This window comes from Brachycentrus maculatus, unplaced genomic scaffold (genome assembly GCF_059751285.1).
Source record: "Brachycentrus maculatus isolate JH-2025_06_01 unplaced genomic scaffold, ASM5975128v1 h1tg000117l, whole genome shotgun sequence".
In the NCBI taxonomy this organism is placed as follows: domain Eukaryota; kingdom Metazoa; phylum Arthropoda; class Insecta; order Trichoptera; family Brachycentridae; genus Brachycentrus; species Brachycentrus maculatus.
Window position 1 is genome coordinate 1,905,891 of NW_028280870.1, and position 26,464 is coordinate 1,932,354.

A 26,464-nucleotide genomic window follows, 5' to 3' on the forward strand; every position below is an offset into this window, starting at 1 on the left:
TCTCTTGTTTATTTGAATACCATTTCATTCTCGACCAGAGAAGGTAATGAGGAGTGGGAGATGATGGTAAAGCGTGCGCTTTTCGGCTATAAGTAGAATGGAGATCATGGTTTGTCATTGTAGTCTCCTTTTTACAATTTGATATTATATTTATCTCTCATTTAGTAAAACAACAATATCTCTTGATAACGTTATCTTTATGGAAATACATTTTTGAATGAGCATTTTTTCTTGAATAATTTAATATTACAGTGCCACTTTCATCAAATACATCCAAACGCACTTTAGTATGTGTATGTATGTATCTCTAATTTATTTCCTTTTACTTTATTTCTTTTAATATAATTTTTCTTTGTTAATTACAAAAAAATGTACTTTATTTTAAAAATGTTTCGCTAATAAAAAAGAGTGCCACTCAGAAAAACCAAGATGGCGACGCACAGTGTGAGAAACAGGCAATCTAGCTGTACTAAAGTCCTAAAATGAATATCTTCATTTAGTATTAATTGTATGTCTAATATGATTTTGAAAGGTTAATCTATATAAAACTTAAAAATTTTGATTTGTAAAAATCTATGTGTTAAATTGGCAGCGTCGTAAAATATGTTATGGCGGAAGTGCTGTGAGTTTTCAGTTATCAGTCAGATTTTATTAGTGCGTTCGGATGATTGTTTTATGCGTTGTGGTGATTATTTTTACGAAAACTGTCATGGAGTCTAAAAAACAAGGTATATTCTCTATTATTTATATTAAAAAATGTCAAATATATAATCGATCCATTTAAAATAAAATTATAACCAAATTACAAAAAAAAAATTTTTTTTGGAAACTTTTGTCAAATTGAATAGACTTTAGAAAAAAACTTCTTTGAACACCACTCTAAAAGTATCACTATATTATATTTTCATTCTTAATCTATTTAGGCCCGTAGATTTTTGCTGCCAAAAGGTGCAAACCTTATTTTTTTTCCCTTTTTTCAGTGAGCGGGCGAACTTTTATTCGGAGTGAATTGTTTAAGCTTTGGCGTGATATCGATGTAGCATCGCGAAAAGAAAATATTTGCACTTACATAATGAACTTCTATGGTTTTTCTTTGTGCAATAAAACTACTTAAATATATTTAAATAATTTTGTGAGTGCTTTATGTTGCAAATTTTATGTTCGTTGGCAAAAAAGTAAGAGAAATATGAGTACATTCTTGAAATACAATTCTAAATGGCTCAATGTATCAGTTACTTTGCCAAAGCATATTCTTAGTACTATGCCGTCTGTTAGTCAACCGTATCATAACACTCGCACTAGGATTGGACGACCACTGAAAAATTTTGAAGAAACATGTGAGAGGGTAAAAAAATTCAACTGAAATTAAGGTGAATGAAAATCACAAAATGTTATTTACGATGGTAGATGGACAAATTTGTAGCACTCTTTCATCATAAAAATCTTCAAACAAATGCTATATTTGTGGTGCAACTCCTCGAGAGATGAACAACGACAATTTTATCACCAAAATTCCAGATCAAAATATGTATTCATTTGGAATATCTCTCCTCCATGCGTGGATTCGATTTTTCGCATGTCTCCTGCAGGAGATGCATATTGCATATCGTTTGAATATTAAAAAATGGCAAATTAGAGATAAGAGTGATGAAGAAAACCTTCAATTAAGAAAAATGGTTTTACAAGAAAATTTCAGGGAAGAAATGGGTGTTTTAGTGGACATACCTAAACATGGTACTGGCAATACAAATGACGGCAATACTGCAAGTAAATTTCTAAAAATTCCTCAAAAACAGCAGCTATAACAGGGTTAAATGAAGAATTGATCCAACGATTTAAAACTGTTTTAGAGGTTTTATCTTGTGGATATGACATAAATATTAATGCTTTTGATAAGTTTGCGTGAGAGACAAGACTAATTTTTTAAAAACATTATTCTTGGTTTTACATGCCTGCAAGTGTCCATAAAATTTTAGTACACGGTAAAGAAATTATAGACTCTTGTATTCTACCTATCGGTAAACTTTCGGAAGAAGCACAAGAAGCTAGACATAAAGATATTAAAATATTAAGAAGGGACAATACGAGTAAAATATCAAGAATGGATACAAAAAGAGATTTGCTGCACATCCTTTTTATATCTTCTGACCTTTCATAACAAGTTTGAGGAATCTTTCACAAAAAAAGCTGTAAATTATCTTCTGATTTTCTACGTTTATTAAAAACTCCCGAAGTACCATATTCCGGTTCATCTGATAGTGAAAATAGCGAAAGTGACTGAATGACAGTGATTTATAAACATTTTTTTAAATATATCCTATTTGAGTTCAAATTTTTTGGCTTTATTTTTGTTAGAGCTTTTATTGTATTTCTGTTTTCAATTACCAATATTAAAAACGTGATAAATTTAATATATTATTTTATTGAGTGAAACAATAATTAATTTTTAAAACGATTATGTACAATGGAAGGTTCATCGAATAATATCTCGACCTTTGAATGACATACTTTTACCGTGTACTAACACATTTTAATAAAACTATTTCTAATCTCTATTTCTGGTTTCATTACCTTTAAAATGATGTATCACACATAGTATACATAACTAAGGTTAGGGAGTTATTAATTTAGTACAGCTAGATTAGCTGATTCTCACACTGTGCGACGTTATGAGAAGGATTTGATAAACTTTAAGTGTCATTTCTTTGTTTTACGAAGCACTTGAGTATTTTTAGTTTATTATTATTATTATATATTTTTTTTAACATGTAACTTGAGATTTAATTTTTGATTTTAAAAATGTTCCACCGATAAAACAGAGTGCGAAAAAATAGAGAAAAACAAAGATGGCGACGTTACGTCAGTTATGAGAAGGACTTGATAAACTTTTAGTGTCATTTCTTTTTTTTTAGTGTATTATTATAAAATATTTTTAAGAAATATAATTTTAAATTTGAAATTTATAAGCACTCGATTTTGAGTTTATTATTATAAAATATTTTTTAAATTTAATTTTTGGCGTAACTTGAGAATAAAAGTAAAACTTGTGATTTTCTATGAGATATTGGTAGTAAAATGGTTTCCGTGTGATTTTCTACAAAGGGAGTATTCGTTTGGTTTATTTTGGTGCGATATTTTACAAAAAAAAAGAGAAATGATATTGTAGAAAAATGAATTGTTAAGCTGAACCTTAACAAGATTTATCACATAGTAAATATAGATGAATTGTGGGGTGATTGCATTAAGGCCGTAGGGGGATGTACTAACGTGGACAGTGGACATTAAGAAAAAGCAATAAAAATACAGAAATATATTGTATGTTTATTGAGAAATGTTCATATGTAATTTGATTGTGGTATAAAATATAATTAGGTAATAGGTACTAATTTAAGAATTAATTAGATTATAAATACACAATAATTATTTAATAATAGCAATAAATTGCGATAATGATAGACGGGACTGCCGTTTGTGGTTTTGGAGGAACTATATTCAGACTGCGACTGAAGGTGGACATGGCACTGGGGCGGCGAGACCTAGCGATTCTGTACAGAAACAATGTTTATCCTACAACATGGAGTGAGCAACCCGGCGGCTCCCTCGTTCAGTCGCGCGACGCTGGCAACCCTTAACGTAAGGTAAGTAAGACTAGTCTAGCTGTATTCCTCAAATCGCCCGGTCCTAACCTACAATTCACAAATTAAGAGTAAATTTACTAATCAGCACACGAAATGTACAAATATCTTATATTCAATAATTCATCACAGACTCAAACTTTTATACATAATATATTTACTGATAACTATAGCACGGAGTAAAGGCACATCACTGACATACAGAGCTGCACAACTCCACATTCTCTTGTAGCAGAAAGTTTACTGTTGGCACAACGCATCTCACACACCGTACTGTCGGGTACCCGTAATGTTTCCTAACTAACTCTCCCGCCATTAGCTCTGTCAACATGTAAAATCAAAAGTCGCTTTGGTGTCAAAGTAGATAAAAAGCTTTCCGGGTGATCACGACCCGACTACCTGACTACAGTAGGAATATACCTTCGTTGGACTTGTTCACCTATCTACACGTCGCCGTACGCGGAACGCTACACGTTACACTAAACAATAATCAAAACGCACAACAAAATATATATAATGTTCTAAAAGTGTAAATTTTCTTAGTCCCGAGTCGCGTCGTTTCCGCTCTCACGCGGCGGCTTCTAGCTAAATTATAATAGCGCTTCACTATCGAGGTAATATGTTCAGGATATTCTTCTCCGTCACTTCCCATTTCCTAAATGGTCGGCCCGCCCGACCGATAAAAGCGTCAATTTGTACATCCGGTTTTATAAATATATCGTTTCGCCGACGTCGCTCGGCCTAAAGCTAAGTTAAAGTATAGGAATCGGTGCGGGCGTCCCCGCGCCCGGCTAGCAGCGCGAGGAGCCGAGCGAGGAGGGGTTGCCGTTGTTGGGGCGCGGCAGGAAGCCGTTGGGCAGCGTCTGCGGCGGCGAGGCGGGCGGCGGCGGCGCGGGCGCGGACTGCGAAAGCGCCACTAGCGCCTCCGTCTCGTGCGGCTCCGCGCGCGCGTCCCCGTAGGGCGCTAGCCCCAGCATGTCCCGGTAGGAGGGCGAGGGCGAGCTGTCGCTGCCCAGCGAGGCCATGGCGCGCGCCCACAGCTGCCCGCCCGACACCGACGGCTCCGGCTCCTCGGGCGCAGCGGGCGCGTGCGCGTTCAGCAGCTCTTGGCCCTGCGCACTGAAGAAGAAGGAGTCGCTGCGGAAGGGCTCGCCCGCATCGCCCGCCAGCAGCGCCACCAGCTGCAGGAAGGAGGGCCGCGCCCCGGGCCGGTGCTGCCACGTCAGCTGCATCAGCTGGTACAGCCGGTCGGGGCAGTTCTCCGGCCGCTCCATCACGCCGCCCTCGATCACGTACCGCAGCACCTGGTCGTTGCTCAGCCCCTGGTACGGCTGCGAGGCCAGCGTGGCCATCTCCCACAGCACCACGCCGTAGCTCCACACGTCGCTGCTGCTCGTGAACACCCCGTCCTTCAAGCTCTCGGGACTCATCCACCTAACGGGCAGCAGCCCTTTGGAGCCCTTGCGGTAGTAGTCCGTCTCGTAGATGTCTCGGGTCATCCCGAAGTCGCCCACCTTCACCGTGAGGTTGTCGGACACCATGCAGTTGCGAGCCGCCAGATCGCGATGGACAAACTTCTTGGCAGCCAGGTACGCCATTCCGTCCGCTATTTCCATGGCCATCTGCGAATAGACCTCGTATTAATATTGTCGCAGTAGTGGCCTTAGAGAGGATTTCGGCGTAGGAGAGCGGTATTACCTGGAGTATCCGGCTGAGCGGCGGGGGCTGGGTGGCGCGCGGCTTGTCCTGGTCGGGGCGGTGCGAGCGCAGATAGCTCTTGAGGTCGCCGTTGGCCATGAGCTCCATGACCACCAGCGTGGGCTGCCCGTGCGACACCACGCCGACGAGGCGGACCACGTGCGCCGTGTCGAAGGCCTTCATCACGCTCGCCTCGTTCAAGAACTCGATGCGCTCCCTGCAACACAAACATGCGTGTATTCGCCTCCTCACTTTATATTCACGCCCATTCAGTCGCTCAATACTCGTAATAGAACTGTGGCAACCACTGTGGCAAATACTAGTATGTATATAGTCTGGAACCACATTGTGGGAAACATGATATTCTTTGAGGTTGAAGTGGAATTTAAGCCCAAAGGCTGCAATGAGCCGGTCGGTTTATGTAAACTGTGACAAACTGTGTGAGATACAAGCAAGAATCAGCAATGGGTGTTTGGTAGGATGTGTAAGTGGATGATATGTACTGATATGTACACGTGGACTCACCTGTCTGTGGCGTGCTCGTTCACCGTTTTCACAGCGCACTTTATACCTAGATCCATGGCGTACCCTTCGTAAACCTACAAAAATACATAAACTCGTATATTACATCTTGCAAGCGAGAATTGAGAAAAAATCTATTTAGCTTCCGGGTGGTGTGTTTTCATTTCATAAGTTTAGTGGGGTTGATTGAATGACTAAATAATCAAATAATAATGTTCCATTCATTTAATTGATGAAGCGAAGCTTTATTGCACCATATGGTAAAAGTTTGTTAATTCAATATACTCTCACCATCCCGAAGGAGCCTTGGCCGAGTTCCGTCTTGAGCTGAATGCGGTCACGGGGCAACTCCCAATCGTCGGCCACGTACGCGGAGCTCACGTACTCGGGGTTGACGGAGGCGATGAGCTTGGTGGGCATGGCGGGTGGCGGCAGCTTGTAGCGGTACAGGTAGGTGGCCAGCAGCAGCAGCAGCAGCACGCCCAGCAGGGTGCCTACCACGATGCCCGCGATCGCCCCGTAGCTCAGTCCGCTGCGCGCCTCCTGCGAGCACGAGTGCATTGCAACTTCAAGTGGGGTAATTATACATACTCTATTGACTAACTTTGCCCATTTTAACCCGCATTGCTTTCAAACAAAACTTACCCTTCTAATTGTAAACTTCAAACAAAACTTACGCAAATACCGAGTATAACTACAAAATGACTGCCGAATTGATTAATGAAATTATATATTTTCATCTTAGCATCAATACAATGTTTTAAATTGAATAAGTTGTGCCCCCAAATATTCACAGAGTAACGTTCGAATCATAATGCATCTTTTGAGTTATATTTTAGAATTTGATTGATTTCTCAAATATAATATGTATACCTAACATTGCAAATCTATTTTGAATTTATTTGAATTGCGTACATTATTCATTTCAATGTATAATGTATGAATACATACTTTATACAAGAGTACCGCGTCTAAAGGAAGTGAGGCTCTGCGTGTGTGTTTAAATATTCTTATTTTACGAATTAGAAACAAGTAAACAGGCCGGATATAGAACACCATTCATGAGTGATCACAGTCCAGTTTGTGATATCGTCTCGGTATATGAGTGGCGGATGAGATTCCTATTACATACCTCGATGTAGAAGTATTTGTATGCAGAGTAGTTCCCGTTGCCGGCGAGAGAGGTGGCCATGACGCGTATGCTGTAGTTGCCGGCGTTGAGACTCTTGATGGTGTAGGACTTTCCGCCGTTCTTGAACTGCTGCCGGGTGATGCACTCCGTGGTGGGGCTGTGCTGCAAGGAGAGTAGGAACGTGAGCCGGAGAGAGGCGGTGGGCGGAGAGCGGAGAGTGGGGGGGGTGGCGGGCGTGTACTCACGTTCTCCAGATCGATCCTCTTGTACTGGATGTGGTAGGTGACGATGAGGCCGTTGGGGTGCGAGGGCTCCAGCCACTCGAGGCGGACCACGCCCAGAGACTGGTTGGACTGCTGCACGCGCACCAACACTCCCATCACGTCATCTGCCCCCTCTACAAAACACAAAACAAACCACATCAGCAAATTAGACACATAGGGCGATAGCGGTTCTTGTCATTCTATTATGGACTCATTGGTTCTCACGTTAAAGCTATCGCTCGGATCCATTTGTAATAATACTAATAAAAGTTCTTCAAACCCTTATCCGCACCCGAATGGTGCATAGGGTACTGCATCATATAAACACAGTATTATCTTGATGGTTAACGCAAGGTTATGGATGGTTAACGCATGAAGGAAAGATGATCAGCCCTCCGCTTCAGGTACCAGTCCAGGGTAATATTGAATGAATTAGCGTCCTACTAACCTAGTTTCATGGTGCGTGCAGTTTCAATAGATTTAATGCTGCAGTTGACGATGGTCATGTTGGGTTCCTTGATCTCGGCGGGCTCTATCTCGCGACACGCCCACACGCTGATGGAGTGGGAGGCGTAGTGACGCAGGTCGCTGATGTTCAGAGCCGTCTCCTTCTCCACCACTTGCACAAATGTGTTGTAGTAACCTGCAACACGCGGGATTAGTAAGCGCCCCAATGGAAACTTACCCAGCTTTATTGCAGAGATAAAGCAGTAATTTAACCGCTTCAACGAGTCAGGCTCGCGCGCTAACTGCGTTCCAACTTTGAATTTTTCAATAACTTTTTCGACGATGAAGTAGTACAAAATATTGTAGACTTAATTGTAAATAAAATATGCTTAAATTGTTATATTTTATTTGAGTGGATTAACTTTGAATACAACATTTAAAAAAACTTGATGTTTTTTTAAACATTTTTTTTTTAAAAACCCTAGGATTAAGTGGTTAAGAAAAATTTGCATCAAAACTCCAGCGCTCGTTCATTCCACAACTTTTGTGACTCGACTAAACATGTAAAATAACTTTTCATCAAAGTTCACATTATCACTTCAGTCTGTCTCAATGGAAGAAATCGTATGTAGGTGAGTTCTCAGCTGGCGTACTCACCATCCACCTTGATAGTCTGGAAGTCCTGCTGCTGCTCCGACTCCTGGCTGGAGCCCCCCTCGGGGAAGGGCTGCAGCCCCCAGCGCTCTTTGGCCGCCTCGATGTCTCGTCGCCGCCGGGACTCGTTCAGAGGGTCACGTTTTTGGTAAACCTGGAAAAATGTGAATAACGTGACAAAATAGCTATTGATGGTATTGTTCCTCAACAGCCCTAGTTTCATAGTTGTTTCTTAAAACGTGGTTACGGGATATTCGAGAGACCATGATGTTAATGACGAGTATTAAGTTACAGAACCACAAGTATGGAGACTCTTTAACACCTCGTATGTGGACTAGTTTCTGGTTAGGGAAACAGAAGTAGGTTGGTTTAATTTAATGTCAAAAAATGGTATTAAAAAAGTGTTTATTATGATTTTTTTAAACCTATATTCGCACCCGATGGTGCATAGGGCACTGCATTATATTTGATCGTTAACACATGAAGGAAAGGTGATCAGCCCTCTGCTTCGGGTACCAGTCCAGGGTAATATTGAATAAATACATATTAGAGTGAAAAAATCACTTGTTATTTATCCGACCCCCCCTGGGAATCGAACCTGGGGCCTCCAGTACGGTAGCCCAGTGTGCTGACCATTGCACTGTGGAGGCGGACAATATGTGCAAGCTTCCTCGCCGCTCACTTATCTCAAAATGAATAGCGTGTAAATTTAGAGCAGATTGTCTTTGGGTAACTGACAGATGGATATGACAGATCACCGGAAAGTTATCCTTGCCTGATTTTGCAATTGATCCTCGAAAGTGATTTGTCCGATGACTTCTTCGTCATTCCAAGAGTTCTTCTCGCACTGGCACTTCTCTTCCTTCTTCTTCTCCTTTTCTTCTTTCTCTTTAGGAGTTTCCTCCACTTCCACCGTAGGCTTTGCCAAATTCGGTACCAGAGCTGGAACAACAAATGGTGGATAAGTTTATTAAAATATATTAATTAAGGAATGAGTCATTTTCTAAGAAGTATAATGAAAATCTGAAAAGTAAATATGTATGTAGTAAAAGCTGGTTAATTAGGCTAAAGAAAAATATTACTAAACGCCTCTTTTGATAATAATGGTAGTTGCCAGTAATGCAATTTTGATTCTAATTGAAACAACTAACGATGATTTTCATGAATTTAAAATATTTATAGTTGAATTGTCATATCATACCTTATATCTTTACAGATTTCATGACGAATAGTGGTATTGTGAGGTTTTCACAAATGAATTTATTTAACAAAAAATACTAATTCCTTTACAAAATATATGTTTTTAAAAATAAAAATAATATTTGCTAACTCTAAATTATTATTCATATTGTGCCACGCTGAAGGTCAACAATCACTTTCGTAATTTTTAGTTTATTTATTATGTTTTTAAAGTTAAGATCAATATTGTAATATGTAATACGCTTTCACCGCGCTCGGTGCTTGAACAGGAAATGTTACATAAGAGAGACTCACGTTCGATGCAATAGTTGCGCTGCATGAAGAAGTCCTCGCGGTCCTCCTCCCACTTGACGGCCACGCGGTACTGCGTGACGTTGCCGTGCGGCTGGTCGGGCGGCTCCCAGCGCAGCATGAGCGAGCTGGAGCTGGACGCCACGGCCATGGTGATACGCGGCGGGGACGGTTCTGTAACAGTGCAAGTTCAAGGATCATATACTATTTACAAGACTCTTGACTACTAACTACAATATTTAATATTTAAATAAAATTGGAGTTCTACATATTGAAAGCCGCATCTATAAATAAAAATAAAAGGATATCATTCATTCATTCATTTCCTTTCATACGGTCCACCTATGACGCAGTATTGAGTGAATTCGCATTGATCCTTGTTTCTTAGGAAGGCAAATCTATCACATGCTTTAAGTATGTGCCTGCTACAGGAGATAAACGCCATTGCAAATCCTCCCTGGAGTGAATGAAGTCCCAATATATGATAAATCGCAACTAGATTTTCTTTAAACACAGGTAAAATTTGATTTTCTTGAATTTTTTTGCTTAAAACACTGTTTTTGTATTTAAAAAAAAAAAAATCTAGAAAAAGTAAGAAAAGTTATTGTAAATGTAAGAAGTTTAAAAAATATATAAATGTTTTTTTTCAATTTCTAAAAATGTATTCTAAAAAAACAATTGAGCACGAAGGACATCCAGCCCTCAGCGCGGCCGATCGCATTCTGATTTGAATGTTCGAGATCTCGGCCGTAATGTAAAAATTTCAGTTCTCAGTAGGGCATATTACTGAATGGCTGTATAGTAAGAGCCATTAGATAGTACTCACGTCCGGGCAGAGTCCTCACGTACATGATCTTGCTCTGGGCCCCCTGGCGCTCGGTGGCGATGGTGTAGGTCTTGACGTACACGGCGTACTGCGTGTAGGGCTTCAGGTGCGTCAGCAGGTGCAGCACCGTCTCCTCCTTCTGAGAGGCCTGGATGTCGTCCAGGTGCCATCTGAAACGGAGATGTTTGTCAACTCAACTGCCTTAAATTGGAACTAATCTCTGACTCTACACATAGCTTGCAGTATTCTTAAAGTTAGTTACAAAATTTGTTACAAAAGTAGGTTTGAAAAAAGATGTGATTGTATTTGTGGCGCATCTTCATTTTCATTTTGTATTTTTGAACTCATGTAAAGTTTTGACTTTTTTTGTCAAACCTTTAAGGAGAAAGCATTTTGTACAATTTTTTTTTTCTTATACTTAGTTGATATAGTCCGAGTTGATATAGTAGCATAGTATAGTTAGTACCTTAGCACAAAACCATACAATTTTGCTAGGAAAATATGTACACATCAATTGACCTGATTGAATAAGGTGGCTAACGCTAATGGTACGCATATTCTGCTCTACTTAGTATGGAATATTAGAGAGGAATAGTGGGATACTGAATGATGGGTCTCACCCGTCTCCGCCGCAAGCGTCGCGTCCCTCGTACAGCGTCACGTTGGCGTGCGGCGCCTCGATGGTGTGCACCACGTAGCCGAGCAGCGAGCGCGAGTCGTCATGCTTGAAGGGCTTCCAGGACAGCAGGATGTTGGTCTGCAGCCGGTCCACCACCGTCACGTTCAGCAGCGTCACGTTACCTGCGAGCGGGGAGCTCCGCATTATATCACCTCGCTAGACATCCGTCTACCCGGATAGATACTCTGGCCGCTCCGCCGATACTCACATGCCACCTTGTCGCCGTTGGAGTTCCTGGCCACCTCCAGCTCCGTGAACTCCGAGTCGTTGGCCATGTAGCGCAGCGGCTCTATCTTGTCGATGCACAGCTTGGAGTTGAAGTGGAAGAACAGCTTCCCGTGCAGGATCTTCAGGGGACCGTGCGTGTCCCAGTCCCATAGCTCCTGCAGGTTCTGGTTGTCAGTCACAGAGAGAGCATTCCTGCAAATCCACCGTACACTCCGTGCTTATTTTATCTAACTAGCCATCGTGTCGCTTCTCCATAGGGTTAGGCAGAAAAAATGGAACATCACACTACTTTGCAATTCACATCTCCACATACATACACACCGATTATTTCCACTCCTGACTCGGTCAAATTCAAATTTTTAAAGTACTTTCAAGTTTTCCTCAGTTTTTCTCTACTTAAAAATATATTAACATGTTCAAACCATCGCAACATGCTTCACTTTCATACATAAGGATTGGTGCTAGGACCCCATCATGCACTGCTAGTCCTTTCTATATCTTTCAATATTTCCATCCCTTAAAAAAAAACTTCCAACATCCGATCTACCAGATCTTCTTTATTATGGGCAAAAAGCACTGGATTATCAGCATACAGCCTACTGTACCAGACACCAGACACCAGACAGTTAAATCAATCTTGCTTTCATTACGCCTATTACATACTCTTTCAATTAGTATTCTTCCATACTTTTTACTAACAGCACTCAATACACCGATAAGCTCTGCAGTTACCACATTCCACCCTAGAACCCATTTCTTAGTTCTTTGCATTCATGAAATATAGCATTCTCATAATCAAATCTTAAAGGTTAAACCACAGAACTTGTCTCCAACATAAAATGTTACTCACTCGACATATTCAAACTTCTCCTGTCCGCCGATGACCTTGAGACTCTTGAGGAAGTTCAGGGAGACCAGGGGATGCGACCGAACCACCTTGAGGGATCCGGTTATCTCTTCGATCAGTCCCAATCCCTCCTCCAGTTCTTTCACTATACTGCCTGCTGAATAAAATTAAAAACTAATTTAATTCAAATTAACAAAATAATACTTAATATCTATGTGATTTGAAGACACAAATAAATAGACTTGTATATGATGGTTAAATAGACGGTAAAATTTGTAAAGTTATGGATTTTCTTACATTCCCAAGATTCCAGGATCTCTTTGCAACATTAAATATTTAATGTGCAATGTTTTTTTCTCTTTTTTATCAATAAGATAATAAATTGTAAAAGAAAAACACTTGTTTTTTACCACTTGTGTTTATTTTACTATAACGACTAGTTTCGGAAGCTATGCTTTCATCTTCAGGTATAAATATAAACTTATATTATATTTATATTATTGTTTATATTTAGACCTGAAGATGGGAGCATAGCTTCCGAAACTAGTCGTTTTAATAAAAAAAAACTCAAGTGGTAAAAAAAATGTGCTTTTTCTTTTACAATTTCATCATGTCTTACCACAAAATAGAATGCCGAAAAAGTTTATAAATTTAAAAAAACATATTAGTAAATATTAGACATTCCGATTGAATAGATGGAGATTAAATTGTAGAAGATAAAACTAGTGGTGTGATACTGACCCCCGCCGCTGATGCTGATCTCCAGGGAGCCGATGATGTGCGTGCAGCCCTTGAGCTGCTGGATGGCCTGGATGCTGTCCACGTTCATACTGGAGCACTCCTTGCGGCACGTCCCCTCGCACGGCAGGCAGGTGGCCACGCCGTTCTCCACATTCTGCCAACACACCGCGCTCTATTTATTACCCTCCCTGCTCTATGCATACTCGACGAGTCAGAATTGATGGCGCAATATTTTATCATTCACTTAACCAAAAGCAATACTACCCGAGAGAGAGAGAGAAATTGCACATAGTAAGGATTCATCGAATGACAGATTGTAAGCTCCGTAAATACCCAGAATTCCTTGGGAAAACTAGACATGATCAAGTATTTCAAATACTTAAAAAGGGTCAGGTCAGGAGTTAAAATAAGTGCCGGGTACTTGTGGAAGTGGCAAAGATTGTTTGAAAGATAGGTTTGTGATGTTCAATTCTACACACTTCATCTTCATCAATATTTATGAAATTGAAATATTTTAGCCGGCAATTTTCAATAGGAGTGTGCCTATATTGTTGCATGACAATATGAGACCCTACACAGCACAAAAAATAGTACAATTTGTTTTAAATTTAGGATCCTAGATCCTGCCTCATCCCCCGTATTCACCGGATCATTTTCCTACAGACTACCATCTATTATGGTAAAGACTGACCAGAGCATTTCGTCGTACATAACACGTTAGGATGCGAGCATTCAGGCAGTCAGTACAGCAAGCCGAGCGCTCCATCCATAGCTTCGGATGCTCGGTAATGCTCGCCGCGAGCGATGTTACGACGTTATGTTACGACGAAATGCTCCGGTCAGTCTCCACCTTTACAGAGTCTGAAATTTTTGAAATTCGAATGTCTCTAACTGGGAATATAATTTTGGCCTTCAAAAATTTTCTAAATAACTAAAATGTGCATTAAAAAAAAAAATCTTAGGCTCCCAGAGTATTGGCAGAGTACCTACTGCTGAGGATCCGGGTTCAAATCCTGGTTCAGTACGGTAGTATAACGCAGGCATACTGTCATATTTTCTCTTTTTCAATTTGATTTTTATCATTATAATGTAACTATAAATATTTTATTATAACTTAATTATAATGTCTACCGGTTTCGAAGCTGACCGCTTCTTTATCGACACTGATCAATACTAATAACTTTTTTAGTATTAATCAGTCTTGATAAAGAAGCCGTTAGCTTCGAAACGGGTAGACATTATAATTAAGTTATAATAAAATATTTATAGTGATTTTAAAACAAAGTTACGTTTAAATTATAAAATGGAAAATCACAAAGTTAGTGCTTCAAATATAAATTGTATTGATTTTTATCATGAATGTACTGATATGAATTTTCACGTAATACGAAGTATTGTACCTCGTAGAAGTTGGGCGGACACTCGAGCATGCAGGTGCCGTTGATGGGCTTGTAGGGTTTGGCGATCTTCTCTCCCGCGCTGATTTCCTTGGGTCTCTGCAAACTCCGACATTCGTGCTCCGTGATGCATCGCCTGTCTTGGTGCTGGAAATAAATATAATTCAAATCAAAATAATTCATTTTGACAGTGTCAATTTACTTTACGCTTAATGTCACAATACTTATCACTATGCTAGTGTTTTTGCCTAGAATTTTCACTCGTGAATTACGTGAAATTATAGTAACATTTAAACATTAAGAGTAAATCCACTCACGAGTAGGCACAGGCTATAAAACTTAAAATGTTGAAGCCTGAGTAGGGTCATGATAAGCGGTGTTGCATAAGCCGTAGCTAGATTTCAGAGTCGCGTCATACGTTAGGTAATTCAAAACAAAAAAAATACTTATCACTATCGGGTGTATCCCAAACAGCGATACAGTCCCAGGTATTTCGATAACTAAAATCTTTCATTTAATTACTACACACCATCAACAAAAAGCAATTTTGACAGTGTTCATACCACTGTGTTTTATATTCAACTGGAGCATGCTAATTAGGGAATACAATCCCGGATCCATGACACCTTTTATCCCGTAATTTTTCTTCTCGTCATTGATTCATTTAATGCTTGATGAAAATAAGAATGTTAAAAGAATAATAAAATTTGTCTACAAGACAGCACTTCATACATACAAGATCAGGGGTGGGAACCTGCGGCCTCTTGGCTACTCTGACATGTTTTCAGAGTTGTACTTTAAAAAAAAAAATCTGAATATCTCTATATCTTTATATTATATATATAAAAATTCAGCTTTCGTATGTTTTTGTCCGCAAAACTAGAAAAGTAGTCAATGGATTGACTTGAAATTTTACAAACGCGCCCTTGAATCAGATTTATAAATGTGGGCTATAAAAATTACCAACAGGGGTGGTACCCCCCAAAGGTGGCGGATGCAGAGGCGCCAAAATAACATAATAGGGACGTCAACCCACAAACTTGATGGAAGACAGATTATATTTGCAACATCCAGGTAGTGTATGCACAGTTTTAGCGTTTTTACCTTGAAGGTGTTGTTGGGGCAGTCGTGGATGCACTTGCGGTCGCGCAGGTCCCCGATGGAGAGGTCCCGGCACACTGTGCAGTTGTCCAGCAGCGGCCCGCTGCAGCCGCCCAGGCAGCTCCAGTCGCAGCACTGCCCCGACGCGCTGCACGTCTTGCTTCCGCACTCCGGCTTGCAAACTGGAATCACAATTTATCCACACTTAGTGTTACTGACAATCGCATTCATTTATATCGACACTTTAGGTAATATCCATCTGTTAACAATTTTTAAGTTATCGTGGTAAATACTGATAATTAGTATTGGTTAGGGTGTCACAATGCAGATTGTTTTCTATTTCTATCTCATTTTCTCCGGTCCAACTCGTATCTTGTCCATTTTACACCTTTTGAAGATTCTGAGCAATTGGTCAGGACTCGCTTGGCGTTGGTTCGATGCACTCGTTAAAACCGCAAATTGGATCTCACCAAAGGAGTACTCACTTTGCCTTCGTACAATATACTTGTTGAACCTGCTAATCCAATCTCGCTAAAACTACTTTTTGAAATATCAAACACAGCCGCACTAAATCTATATTAAATACTAAAATTCAAAATAAAACTTCTACAAATAGGTCAGTTTATTCACTTCCATATTCATATCATATATTTTATTTATTTAAACTTCATATACAGAAAAGAAATAAGTACATTGGCGGGCTTATTGATAAAAAGCGATATAATGCAACCAACCAAAAACAAACTAGCGATATTGGTCAAAACGTTTGATACCGTATATAGCTGCATGCAATTAGAGGGAAGATATTATAAATGAAATATGGTAGATATTATATAAGGTAGGTATTATAAAGAAATAGATATGGAACATGTTCGAGGAAAAAGATGAAGAACTGAAAATGTTAATTTATGTTCAGTATTTATGGATTTATTTTGTTCAGTCACTGCCAAAAGTTGGACTTAGGTAAAATATTTATATGCTCGTTTTGGCCGTGCCTTTATGCTACAATTATTTACAAATGTGAGATATCACTTAATCAAAATTTTTTTCAAAATCGACCCAACTTTTCTTCATTTTACACTAAGCAATCAAAAATTGATGATAATAAGGAAGGTAAAGGAAAAAGGAAGTTTAGGGAAGGAGGTAGAGGGAAAAACTAAGGGATGAGATTTAATGGACAGTTAGGATTCTAATGATAGATAGTAATGTGTCAGACGTTTCTTAAAAGCTATATTTGCGCTGTGACATTTTTCAAAATTTAATAACCTACTTTACGAACCAGCTTACGTGTCGGCAAGTACTCGGTATAACTTTCAGTCGATAACTCGAGAGACGCGTGTCTCGTTGTGCTCCTAGAAATGGTAATTATTAACGAAGGAATGATTCGGGGGTTACCTTTCTGACAGTGGTCCTTGTTCCAGCAGAGGTGCTTCTTGTTGGCGAAGGGGGAGGCCTTGAGGGCCACGGGACACGGGGGCCCAGCTCCGGACCCGTCGTCTCCGGGGCACACGGGACACTCGTTCTCCGGCTTGTTATCCTATAACGACAAAGCAACTCTCATCACCACATTTTCATCATTCCTTTATTTATTTATAGCTATTCTAATATGTCATACCACCCCAGATGATGCGTGCTGCAAGGATGCGTGCTCAAAAAGAACAAATAATACATTACATTTTACAGTATTTATTGGGAATTTAATGCTGAAATAAAGATAAAATTTATATGATTCTTAATGAATTGTTTTGGACCAATGTTTGTTTAATGTATAGTAAATATATGTTAATTGTAATTACTTTTAATATTTCACATACAATTTGTGTAATTTAATTTTTCTAAATTCTACATGTATATTCTTTTTTATTCTGATCGATAATTTAATAAGTTTCCCAAGTCTCAAAAGATGTTTGCCAGCTAAAGATATTTTAAATATTGTAGGTTAGGACCTAATGCAACCTTTTATATACCCTTCGATCCAAAATAATTTTTAAAAGTTTTATTTTTAGCTTCCTAGTTACAAAGTCGAGCCACCCTAGTGCCACATTGATGATATCGCGGAATTTTGCGTTTTTGGAGCCGTTGAAATATCCAATGTCATATTTTGCTGCATATTTTTATATCCACAAAAATTAAAATAAAATAAAATTACAAGAAAAGTCATACAATTATTGCTAATTTAAATAAAAAAAGATTTTCGAATAAAAATTGACGCTGCCTATTCTTTCCGTGTATGTACTTTATTAGTTTACAGTAGTTAATAAAGGCGAAAGAACATTCTCAAGCGAGTAAAATGACCCTAAATTGGGCTTATTATCGAGCAAGCTTCAAGGGCGAGCGCGACTTGTCTCGGCGTGTCGGGCATGGAGCCGGGCACCGGGCGCCGGGCGCCGCGTATGCCAATACGCCGGTATTCACAAGTAGGGAGTTTGTTGTTTTCCATTTACTCGCGGAGGTTGTAAAAACGTCAATAATAAACTCCGCGTGACGCAGTTTCCCGCCGGAACACTAAGGTTAAGTTCACACGCGTATTTTTGCCGAACGAAATGCACATCGCCGGTTAGCGCTTGACGTCGAGCGGAAACGGTCGAAGTGCAAAATATGCAGTATAGCTAGCTGTGTGTAAACCCTCAAGGGACACACCTTCGCGGTAGTACACCTACAGTACACCTCCGTTACATCATTTGTATCTCATCAAATAGATTCCGCACTCCTAGGTCCAAAAATCTGGAGCGCATGATGATAGAGTTAACACCGCGTAGATTCGGCAGGGTGCCCTATGCACCGCCCGGGTGTGGATAGAGGCCAGAAGAACCATAGCGGCCAAACACTACGTAACATTTTACATTTTGTTTCATGCATTTACGCGTCACATATTACACGATAGTATAAGACATAGATAGCATTTTTTATAATAATTTTAGTTTAATATACTCCATTCTGATTTAATAATGGAACTTTGTGACACATTGTGGCGCCTATATCGTTTTGGCACCAATCTCAACGTATCTTGTCATGGTTTAGCGCCAAAACAGCATCACGCAATCGTTTTTTTGAAGAAAGGGTACCGCCAACATAACGCAACCCAAACATTGCACACGTAGGTACGACGATGTTTACCTGAACGTTGGTTTAACAGAGATATTATGTTTTCTTTTAACTGTTTTTCGTTGTTGTTTTGTTTTATAATGCACAATAATTTTTGTATAATAAAAAATTACAAGTTAAAGATAAATTAATGAAAATTAACCAAACGTCAATCGAATTGTTTCATGAATTCCGGAATAATTCAAGTGGATACAAAGTACTACTATCAATTTTCGTATGTCGAAAAAATCCTTAATATAATTGAAAAATTACGCGATTTCACGAGTAGAAAAAGTTGAATGAATAATATGTAACACGTAAATCAAATGAAAACATTATTGTTACCATAAAACAGTATTTGATTGCAAAAAAATATGTAAAATGGTTCAGATTACATCCAAGTCTTCTTTTCCTTGGCAGTTGCGAGTGGCTACTAACGATCTTCAATCTTTACGTTTCAATAACTCGATTTGGCATATTATTTAGTTTTACTGCGATTTTATATATTGTCTGTCGATATGATTAATACTATTACAAGCACTTTCACGAATGCTAATAAAATTTGACCGTGTAACGAATCGTCCATACCAAAAAAAAAGAGATTAGAGAGATCTTCAGCCCCTGTATACTACCCTCATCCTGTCTAAATCATTTTTTTTTTCTAAAAATGATCGTCGCCCCGTACCGCATGTCCATAAAATATTATATAAACGCAACCCGTTGAATCATGTTTAAAGAAATCAAAAAAATATATATATCTAATTGTAAAATGCATACGTTCATACGTTCAAGAAACTTTACCTTTTTAGTGCAAATGATTGTTATTTATACTATGATGTGTATAAAATAAATAACATATCGCTCACTCCTTTCAAGAACGTCATAAATCAAAAAAGTTGATTTTTCAGGAGAACGTTTTTAAAGTTAATAAATATAATACAATTTATTAAAAATAAATATCAAGCCACTTATTAAACTTTTTACTGTGCAACAGATCTTTTTAGGTTAAACCTGAAGGTTTTTTCTCCATTTGAAAAATAACTATTTTATTTTGAAAAAAATAATCAAACAATACCTTTTCTTCAAAATGCAAAAACAACACTTTCTGCCCTGTAGTGGGTAAATATTAAGTTAAAAATATGCCTCTTTTTCTGGGATATAGCACATTTTCTGGGCATTCCGAAAACATGCACAAGTGAAAATTGACGATTTTTTTTATTTATGACGTTCTTGAAAGGAGTGAGCGATACATGAAAATTTCAAACAACGCCTTATGCCAAATATTGCGAAAATTGACGGCACTGATACATCGAAGACGACACATAACAGGGTAGTTTTTGCCTGTTTTTCGTTGTATTAATTAAAACTTTACAGAATAGCTCCTTACTACTATGATAATTTTTGTCGATTTAGGCAAAGAAAACTAAATCGGTCGGTCGATGGCTCCGATAAACAAATATTGACTCGAGACGGGGCGGGTGCAGCGGCTACCAGCGTGGCCCCCGCTAATGAACTTCGGGGGATCACCACTGTTTCCGGTCCGTGACGACAGACTCGGTGTCACACCGTGTCGTGATGCGAGTGTGAAGTCAGTCTCGGCACAACCGCCCGACTGCTGATCATAAAACCAAAACCACACTATTCAAAACGGATTGCAGAGCGGCCACAATATTTTATTCTAAAAAATCATATAAGCTATGGGTCGCCAAAGTGTGGCTAAGGAGCTCTAAGGAGCGCTAACGGCTCTTTGACCTTTGAAGTGCGGCTCCGGCACAAATATTTAATTTATTTAATTTTAATTGATGCACTCGTACCAGTTACTCAGCATCGTCTGTAACGGGTTGAATGTAGCAATAGGTAAAGCGATGTACAAGATACGTCGATAGTTTGCACAGGACGTATTTACGCGGTTTTCACAGAGTGTACGTGCGGTTTTAGGATGGGAAAACCCAAAAAGGAGAAAATTGCCCTATTTTTCATTAACAAAAAAATAACCGAGAGAAGTCAGAATGACGAGGACGACCATGGCGGGAAAAAACGAAAAAAGCGCGGTAAAATTAACCTCCGGGCCCCGTGGGCCGATATGCCGGTGATGCCGGTGATGGCGGTGATGGCGGTAATGCCCTGTCAATGAGATGTTCGCGTTAATGAAAATATGGCGCGATGAATGACACGCCAGCAGGGCCGGACGGGTTCCCGAATGGCGAATGTCCGTATTCGCAGCCGAATCGTAAATAGAGATGGATGGATATGATACGATACGCTACGTGTCGGTATGTATATTGTTGTTTACGCGGAATGGAGGCAGGCTGCGGAATGCGGATGCGGTGTGGAGTCGCTCGACGGAGAGGTCCTTATGGCCGAGTTCTAGCCACTGGCCACTGGCCACTCGCCACTCGCCACTGGCCACTAGCTACTAGCCACCGCCACTCGCCCCTCGCCGCTATCGAATAGGCAGGAGATACCCTTTATAGTGGGCCGATTCTAAAAACACGCTTTACTACGCGTTTACAACCTGTATATCTATCATTTTATTTTATGCCGTTAAATATTTGATGTATTGAGATAATAAAATTATATTTATCGTCGGATACTATTGAGGAATCTAAAAAGTCATTATCAAATCAATGACACAGAGCGTCCAAAGCGGTTCAGATAAATCCAATCTGCCGCGAAGTTCGCGACTGCAGTTTGCTGGGATTCCCGGGAAATCTCACAAATTAATTTTTTACCTTGCTTATTATGTACAAGGTTTATAAATCAATTAGTAAATTTTGGTTGCTTCTAGCTTAAAAAAAAAACACATTTTAATTTAATATGTGTTGGGGAAATCTAGTATGGGCCAATCAGGAACTTCTCAGTATTTCCTCATTACTGGGATAAAGCCAGGTAAAACTCCTCAGGAGAAGCCGGACTGTTGACTGTCGTCAACAGACCTTCCGTTCCATGAGAAGAGGGTTCGGCATTTTGTATCCTACCATGGTTTATGTTAGCAATGTCCTTCACTATTTATCTTGTATGATACCACCTCTCGCGAGAGTTCCTCATTAGCTAACATGGATCCGATGTCCGATAGGTTCTCACCCAGCCTCCTGCAATGCGCTTCCAGCTGTTGTCTTTGAAAGCTCACTCACCGACTACGAGAAAATGGCATAGATAGTGCGGACTTCCCTAGGGTTAATCCACTCTACGAACACGAGCATATAGATACACGTTGATTTGATCATTTTACTTCAGTGCGCAATTTTGATTGACAGAGGTTTTCCTTGAACGTACAACGGTTGGTTAAAATATTCATCAACCGAATAAATCCAATTTGATGTGAAACCATGTGTTCGCGAGTTATTTACATCGCCAATTAGTATTATAAGAATGCAAGCACAGTACTAATGTTCGTGACACGGTTCTATCCATCATTTGGCACTTCAAAGCGAATTTCTTTCTGTTAGATTGAATGTCAATATCGCGGAAAACGTATTTGTGGTAACATAACGAGGATGTTCGAGATGTAAATATATAAACGGCGTATTATAAAAACATTAAGCTGTAGATTATCATTTTTTTATAAGATTTTCTGACAAACTTTATTGGAAGACGGCGTCTAAGGATGCTAAAAATAATGTAATATGTATTTAAAATGCTTATTTTATTCAAATGATGAATCTATGGACAACAAGGAACAAGTTTTTTCATTAGGTACTTGTATTTTGCGGAAAGTGTTGACATAATTTTCCTAGAAGAAAAACGAAATAGGAAAAAAACGTATTACATATTATTCAGTTATTACATACTATACTATGTACGGGGGATACGTCCCGTGTAAAATTAGAAACCGGTTCCACCATATAAATTACTAATAAGACTAACATTTGAAGGATTATGTTTTTAATAAAAAAATAGAGCAGCAAATGTAAATAATTTATTTTTCTAATTATATTCAAAGTTTATTTGCTGGTTAGAGGTCTTACAGAATTGTGCTTGCAGATAATAGAACCACATTTTCATCATCACTATAATTTTATGTAGAACTGTATGTAATATTCTCAGAAATAATATATAAATATATATGGCAGTTAGTGGGAGTTTTATGACAACAGGTCTCGTATATTAATTAGTTGATGATAAATAAAAATAAACCATTTCGCGGTTCGAACGCCGCAACTCATCAGACGTGTGTGAAGGGAAAAATAATTTAGTAAATTGAGATCTTGGAATTCGAAAGCGGAAACTGTTAAATGGAATTTTTATCTTTAACGCTCATCGGCATTTGGGGTTCAGGAAATGCACATCATTAATTACTTATTGTATACAAATAACGTTGCTCCCGTAGACTGGTTTCGGAACAAGCGCGATCAATTTGGACCGATACGATGTGTACTTTAGTATCTAGTTAGTCGGTGAGGTATGCGAAATTGCGAGTATCCACTGAAAGAAAATGCCTCGTTTTTAGCCGAATCACGCGGCATAAATCCCCGCCAAAATAATGCCGCCGGCGGAACGGCGGACGAAGAAATCTGTCGCGAAAATTGCAGCGTTTATCTCTGTGTAATCTGCGGTTTGTTTACAAAATGTCGGCGGAAAATATCAACTTTATTTAAAGGTAATACCGCAAAGCTACCACCGCTCGCGTGTATTTATTATACGAAACCGTGTACACATTGCGATATCGGAAAACCGCGGACCAACACTGCCTGCCAAGTAATTACACTAATGGCAACAATTCTTAAACATGGAAAGTTGTATTACTGTAAAGAATTTCTCATATTTAACATGAAAAATGACAGCTCTACAGCAAGCTGTTGTCATCATCAGCTGACTAAAGAATGACAGGAGGAAATTGTGTTTGAAGGAATTTCGATATGTTGAAAATTAGTCGTGATTAAATACGAGTACTCCGAGAGCTTCCGCCACATTCCCAGGTCCGGTATAGAAACTCTTGGTTTCCTTCGAACTCATCCATTTAAAAAAAACATTTTTTTACTCTTAATCGGTATTTAATCAATCATGCAAAGTTTTTCGCAGTCAAAGATTTAAAATAAAAAATATTACAAACGCTTTCAAAGTCCCTATCACTGTCAGCGGGGCATGCAAGTTGATAACTAGTGTGTATAATACACCACCATGTTCACCCAGGGTGACAGCGGCAGGGAGTTAGTAACCCTACTAGGGAAGCCCCGGCCCCGCTAGGAAACAACCCGCACCGACAGGCCAACCTCCCGCGCTCTATACCCGCCCCCAAACCCAAAGTCCTAAGGAGGAACACCAAGCAAAAAATACAAGCACTAGTATATTTAACTCTAACCATCACGCCGCTTCCGCGCAGGGATAGCCAGAGAGAATATAACGCCACACCACTCTGTCTTGAATGTTAGTGAAGAATCACCTCTTCCACGTTCATGCATCTCCTCACACCTACCCGCCGATTATTTCGACTCCTAACCCGACCGCTTTCAAGTATTTGACATACCTGATGGTGACAAGTTTTTCTCGTTCTTCCTTTCCTCCTTTTTCCAATTACATTCGCCTCATAAATTTGTTTTACTGTTCTTTCCTCCTTTCATTCGTTCCACATGTCCGAACCATCTCAACACACCTTTCTTAATTTTATCGACAACGCTTATCTCGGCTTTGCATTCCTTCCTTATTTCACCATTCGAACATATTATATCAAACATCTTTTTGCCGCACATTCGTCTGAGAGGTAGAATTTCGACTGCATTCGGTCTATTTTCATCGTTCTTTTGCCAACTCCATGCTTCACTTCCATACATTAGGGTATATATATCGCGGTTTTTTTAATTATCTCGAGTCAATAGCCAACAGTGGGCAAGGAACGTCCTAGCAGACGCGTAGCTTCTCATTTGCGCGCTTTATTTTAATTTTTCTCGCTATTGTTAAAACAGCGCACATTTTTGACAGCATTTTACGTTTTAATGTGGCGCGAAATGAAGTCGGGTCGCGTGGGAACGGGAACCCACGCTGCACTACCGAAACTGTGCGAGGAATGCCATCGCCGTCCTGAGAAACGAGATCTTTCACATATTACACGGAGTATTATGCTATATTCACGATTACTCGAATGAGATTATGCAAATTAAATTTATCATTCCAGAAAAAGACCAACTGCAGTTCGATTCCACACAGACTTTTTCGTCAGAAGCTTTATATAAAATAATGCATACAGGTGATCGCTGAGATAAGCATTATCGATATACCAACCGCCTTTGCGTCTATCATCATCATCACAATGTCCGGTAGTAAGGAGTGGAACCGGCAAAAGAAGGATGGCCGTAGACTGATGCTGTCGAAATGTGTTCTCTCGGTGTGCCAAAACGATGTAGGTAGGTAGGTAGGTAGGTAGATACATATGATAAATGTTCGAATTGTGATATTATAAGGAAATAATATAACCATTATTGACGATTAACGTTTTTTTTTTAATATTTTTTTTTGTCTATAACTAACTAACTAACCATCACGCCGCTTCCCCGCACGGGTAGGCAGAGAGAATAGAACGCCACACCATTCTGTCTTTGCAAACATTCTTCGCCTCTTCCACGTTCATGCATCTCCTCATACATACCCGCCGATTTCAAGTATTTGGCATACCTGATCGTGCCAAGTTTTTCTCGGTATTCCTCTGCTATCATTTTTTTTTTGTCAATCATTATAATTTTCATAATTCGTATAAGAGCCCTTGAGGTAGTATTTTACGAAAATAGCGCTATGTAAATTATCCAAAATTATTATAATTATCTATAAAGTTAAGAAAGGTGTGTCGAGATGGTTTGGGCATGTGAATCGAATGAGTGAAGAAAGAATAGTAAAACAAATTTATGAGGCGAATGTAGTTGGTAATCGAAGCAGAGAAAGACGAGGAAAACTTGCCATGATCAAGTATTTCAAATGCTTGAAAGTGGTCAGGGCAGGAATCGGGAATAATTAGCGCGTATGTATGAGGAGATGCATAAATATGGAAGAGGCGAAGATTGTTTACAATGACAGATTGGTCTGGCGTTCTATTGTCTCTGGCTACCCCTGCGGGGAAGCGGCGTGATGGTTAGTTAATTAGTTGTTTAGGTAGTCGCAGTCTTCTCGGAAATGCCCATAATATCGGTTCAAAATCGCTTAAAAAATAAATCAATATAAAGTTAGTCGCACCAGAGAACATCGCGTATTACAGAATAAGGATTGATGAGGTGACGAGTGACATATTTCTACTTTCATCATCCCACTTGAAGATCAGTCGAGTTACAGTAGAATATGTGAAGAAAAATATTGGCCCATATTCATCAAAGCAATAATTGAGCAATGACTGGTGAGAAACAAGGCGAAATTTTGCCCATCGTCCTGTATTAACTAGTCGAATGAATTTATTAAATAATATATAATAATACACAAAATATATATTCTATTGAAGAGAATCTAACGATTGTACTGTATCCTACGCTCACCCAGTTAAACTCATATTTTTTTTAGTAAATTACCATCGTTTTGTATTGCGTTAACTCAAAATCAATGTAAACGCAGTTTGTTTCGTAACGTTACACGAAATTTCGAGAAAAAGTAGAAATTTGGACAAAACGACAGTAAATATAATTTTTGAAGTCAAATAAGATTCATGTGGAAAAAAATACATAGTTGTTATTTTATCCTATAAAATGCAGTTCCACCAAGAAATGTCAGTACAAATCTAATAAATAGAAAATTGGCTATACA

The 26,464-nt window shown here is 39.2% G+C and overlaps 1 protein-coding gene across 3 annotated transcripts in view; it reads right to left on the minus strand.

Moving 5' to 3' along the window:
- Positions 1 to 3,301: 3,301 nt before the first annotated feature.
- InR (Insulin-like receptor) overlaps positions 3,302 to 26,464 on the minus strand; it is a 152,488-nt gene continuing 129,325 nt past the window's right edge. For 2 of the 3 annotated variants that reach the window (XM_088259517.1, XM_088259518.1), the window contains 18 exons: positions 17,057 to 17,198; positions 15,665 to 15,843; positions 14,564 to 14,707; positions 13,164 to 13,317; positions 12,426 to 12,576; positions 11,556 to 11,767; positions 11,289 to 11,469; positions 10,669 to 10,838; positions 9,846 to 10,016; positions 9,127 to 9,293; positions 8,355 to 8,505; positions 7,699 to 7,893; positions 7,233 to 7,384; positions 6,988 to 7,149; positions 6,147 to 6,398; positions 5,859 to 5,932; positions 5,334 to 5,550; positions 3,302 to 5,257 (listed from right to left, as the gene is read on the minus strand). In XM_088259517.1, coding sequence (XP_088115643.1) covers positions 4,427 to 5,257; positions 5,334 to 5,550; positions 5,859 to 5,932; positions 6,147 to 6,398; positions 6,988 to 7,149; positions 7,233 to 7,384; positions 7,699 to 7,893; positions 8,355 to 8,505; positions 9,127 to 9,293; positions 9,846 to 10,016; positions 10,669 to 10,838; positions 11,289 to 11,469; positions 11,556 to 11,767; positions 12,426 to 12,576; positions 13,164 to 13,317; positions 14,564 to 14,707; positions 15,665 to 15,843; positions 17,057 to 17,198 — 3,705 coding nt within the window. In that variant the 3' untranslated portion in view covers positions 3,302 to 4,426. Of the gene's footprint in view, positions 5,258 to 5,333; positions 5,551 to 5,858; positions 5,933 to 6,146; positions 6,399 to 6,987; positions 7,150 to 7,232; positions 7,385 to 7,698; positions 7,894 to 8,354; positions 8,506 to 9,126; positions 9,294 to 9,845; positions 10,017 to 10,668; positions 10,839 to 11,288; positions 11,470 to 11,555; positions 11,768 to 12,425; positions 12,580 to 13,163; positions 13,318 to 14,563; positions 14,708 to 15,664; positions 15,844 to 17,056; positions 17,199 to 26,464 lie in introns of all 3 variants that reach the window. The other variant, XM_088259516.1, reaches the window with a different exon arrangement.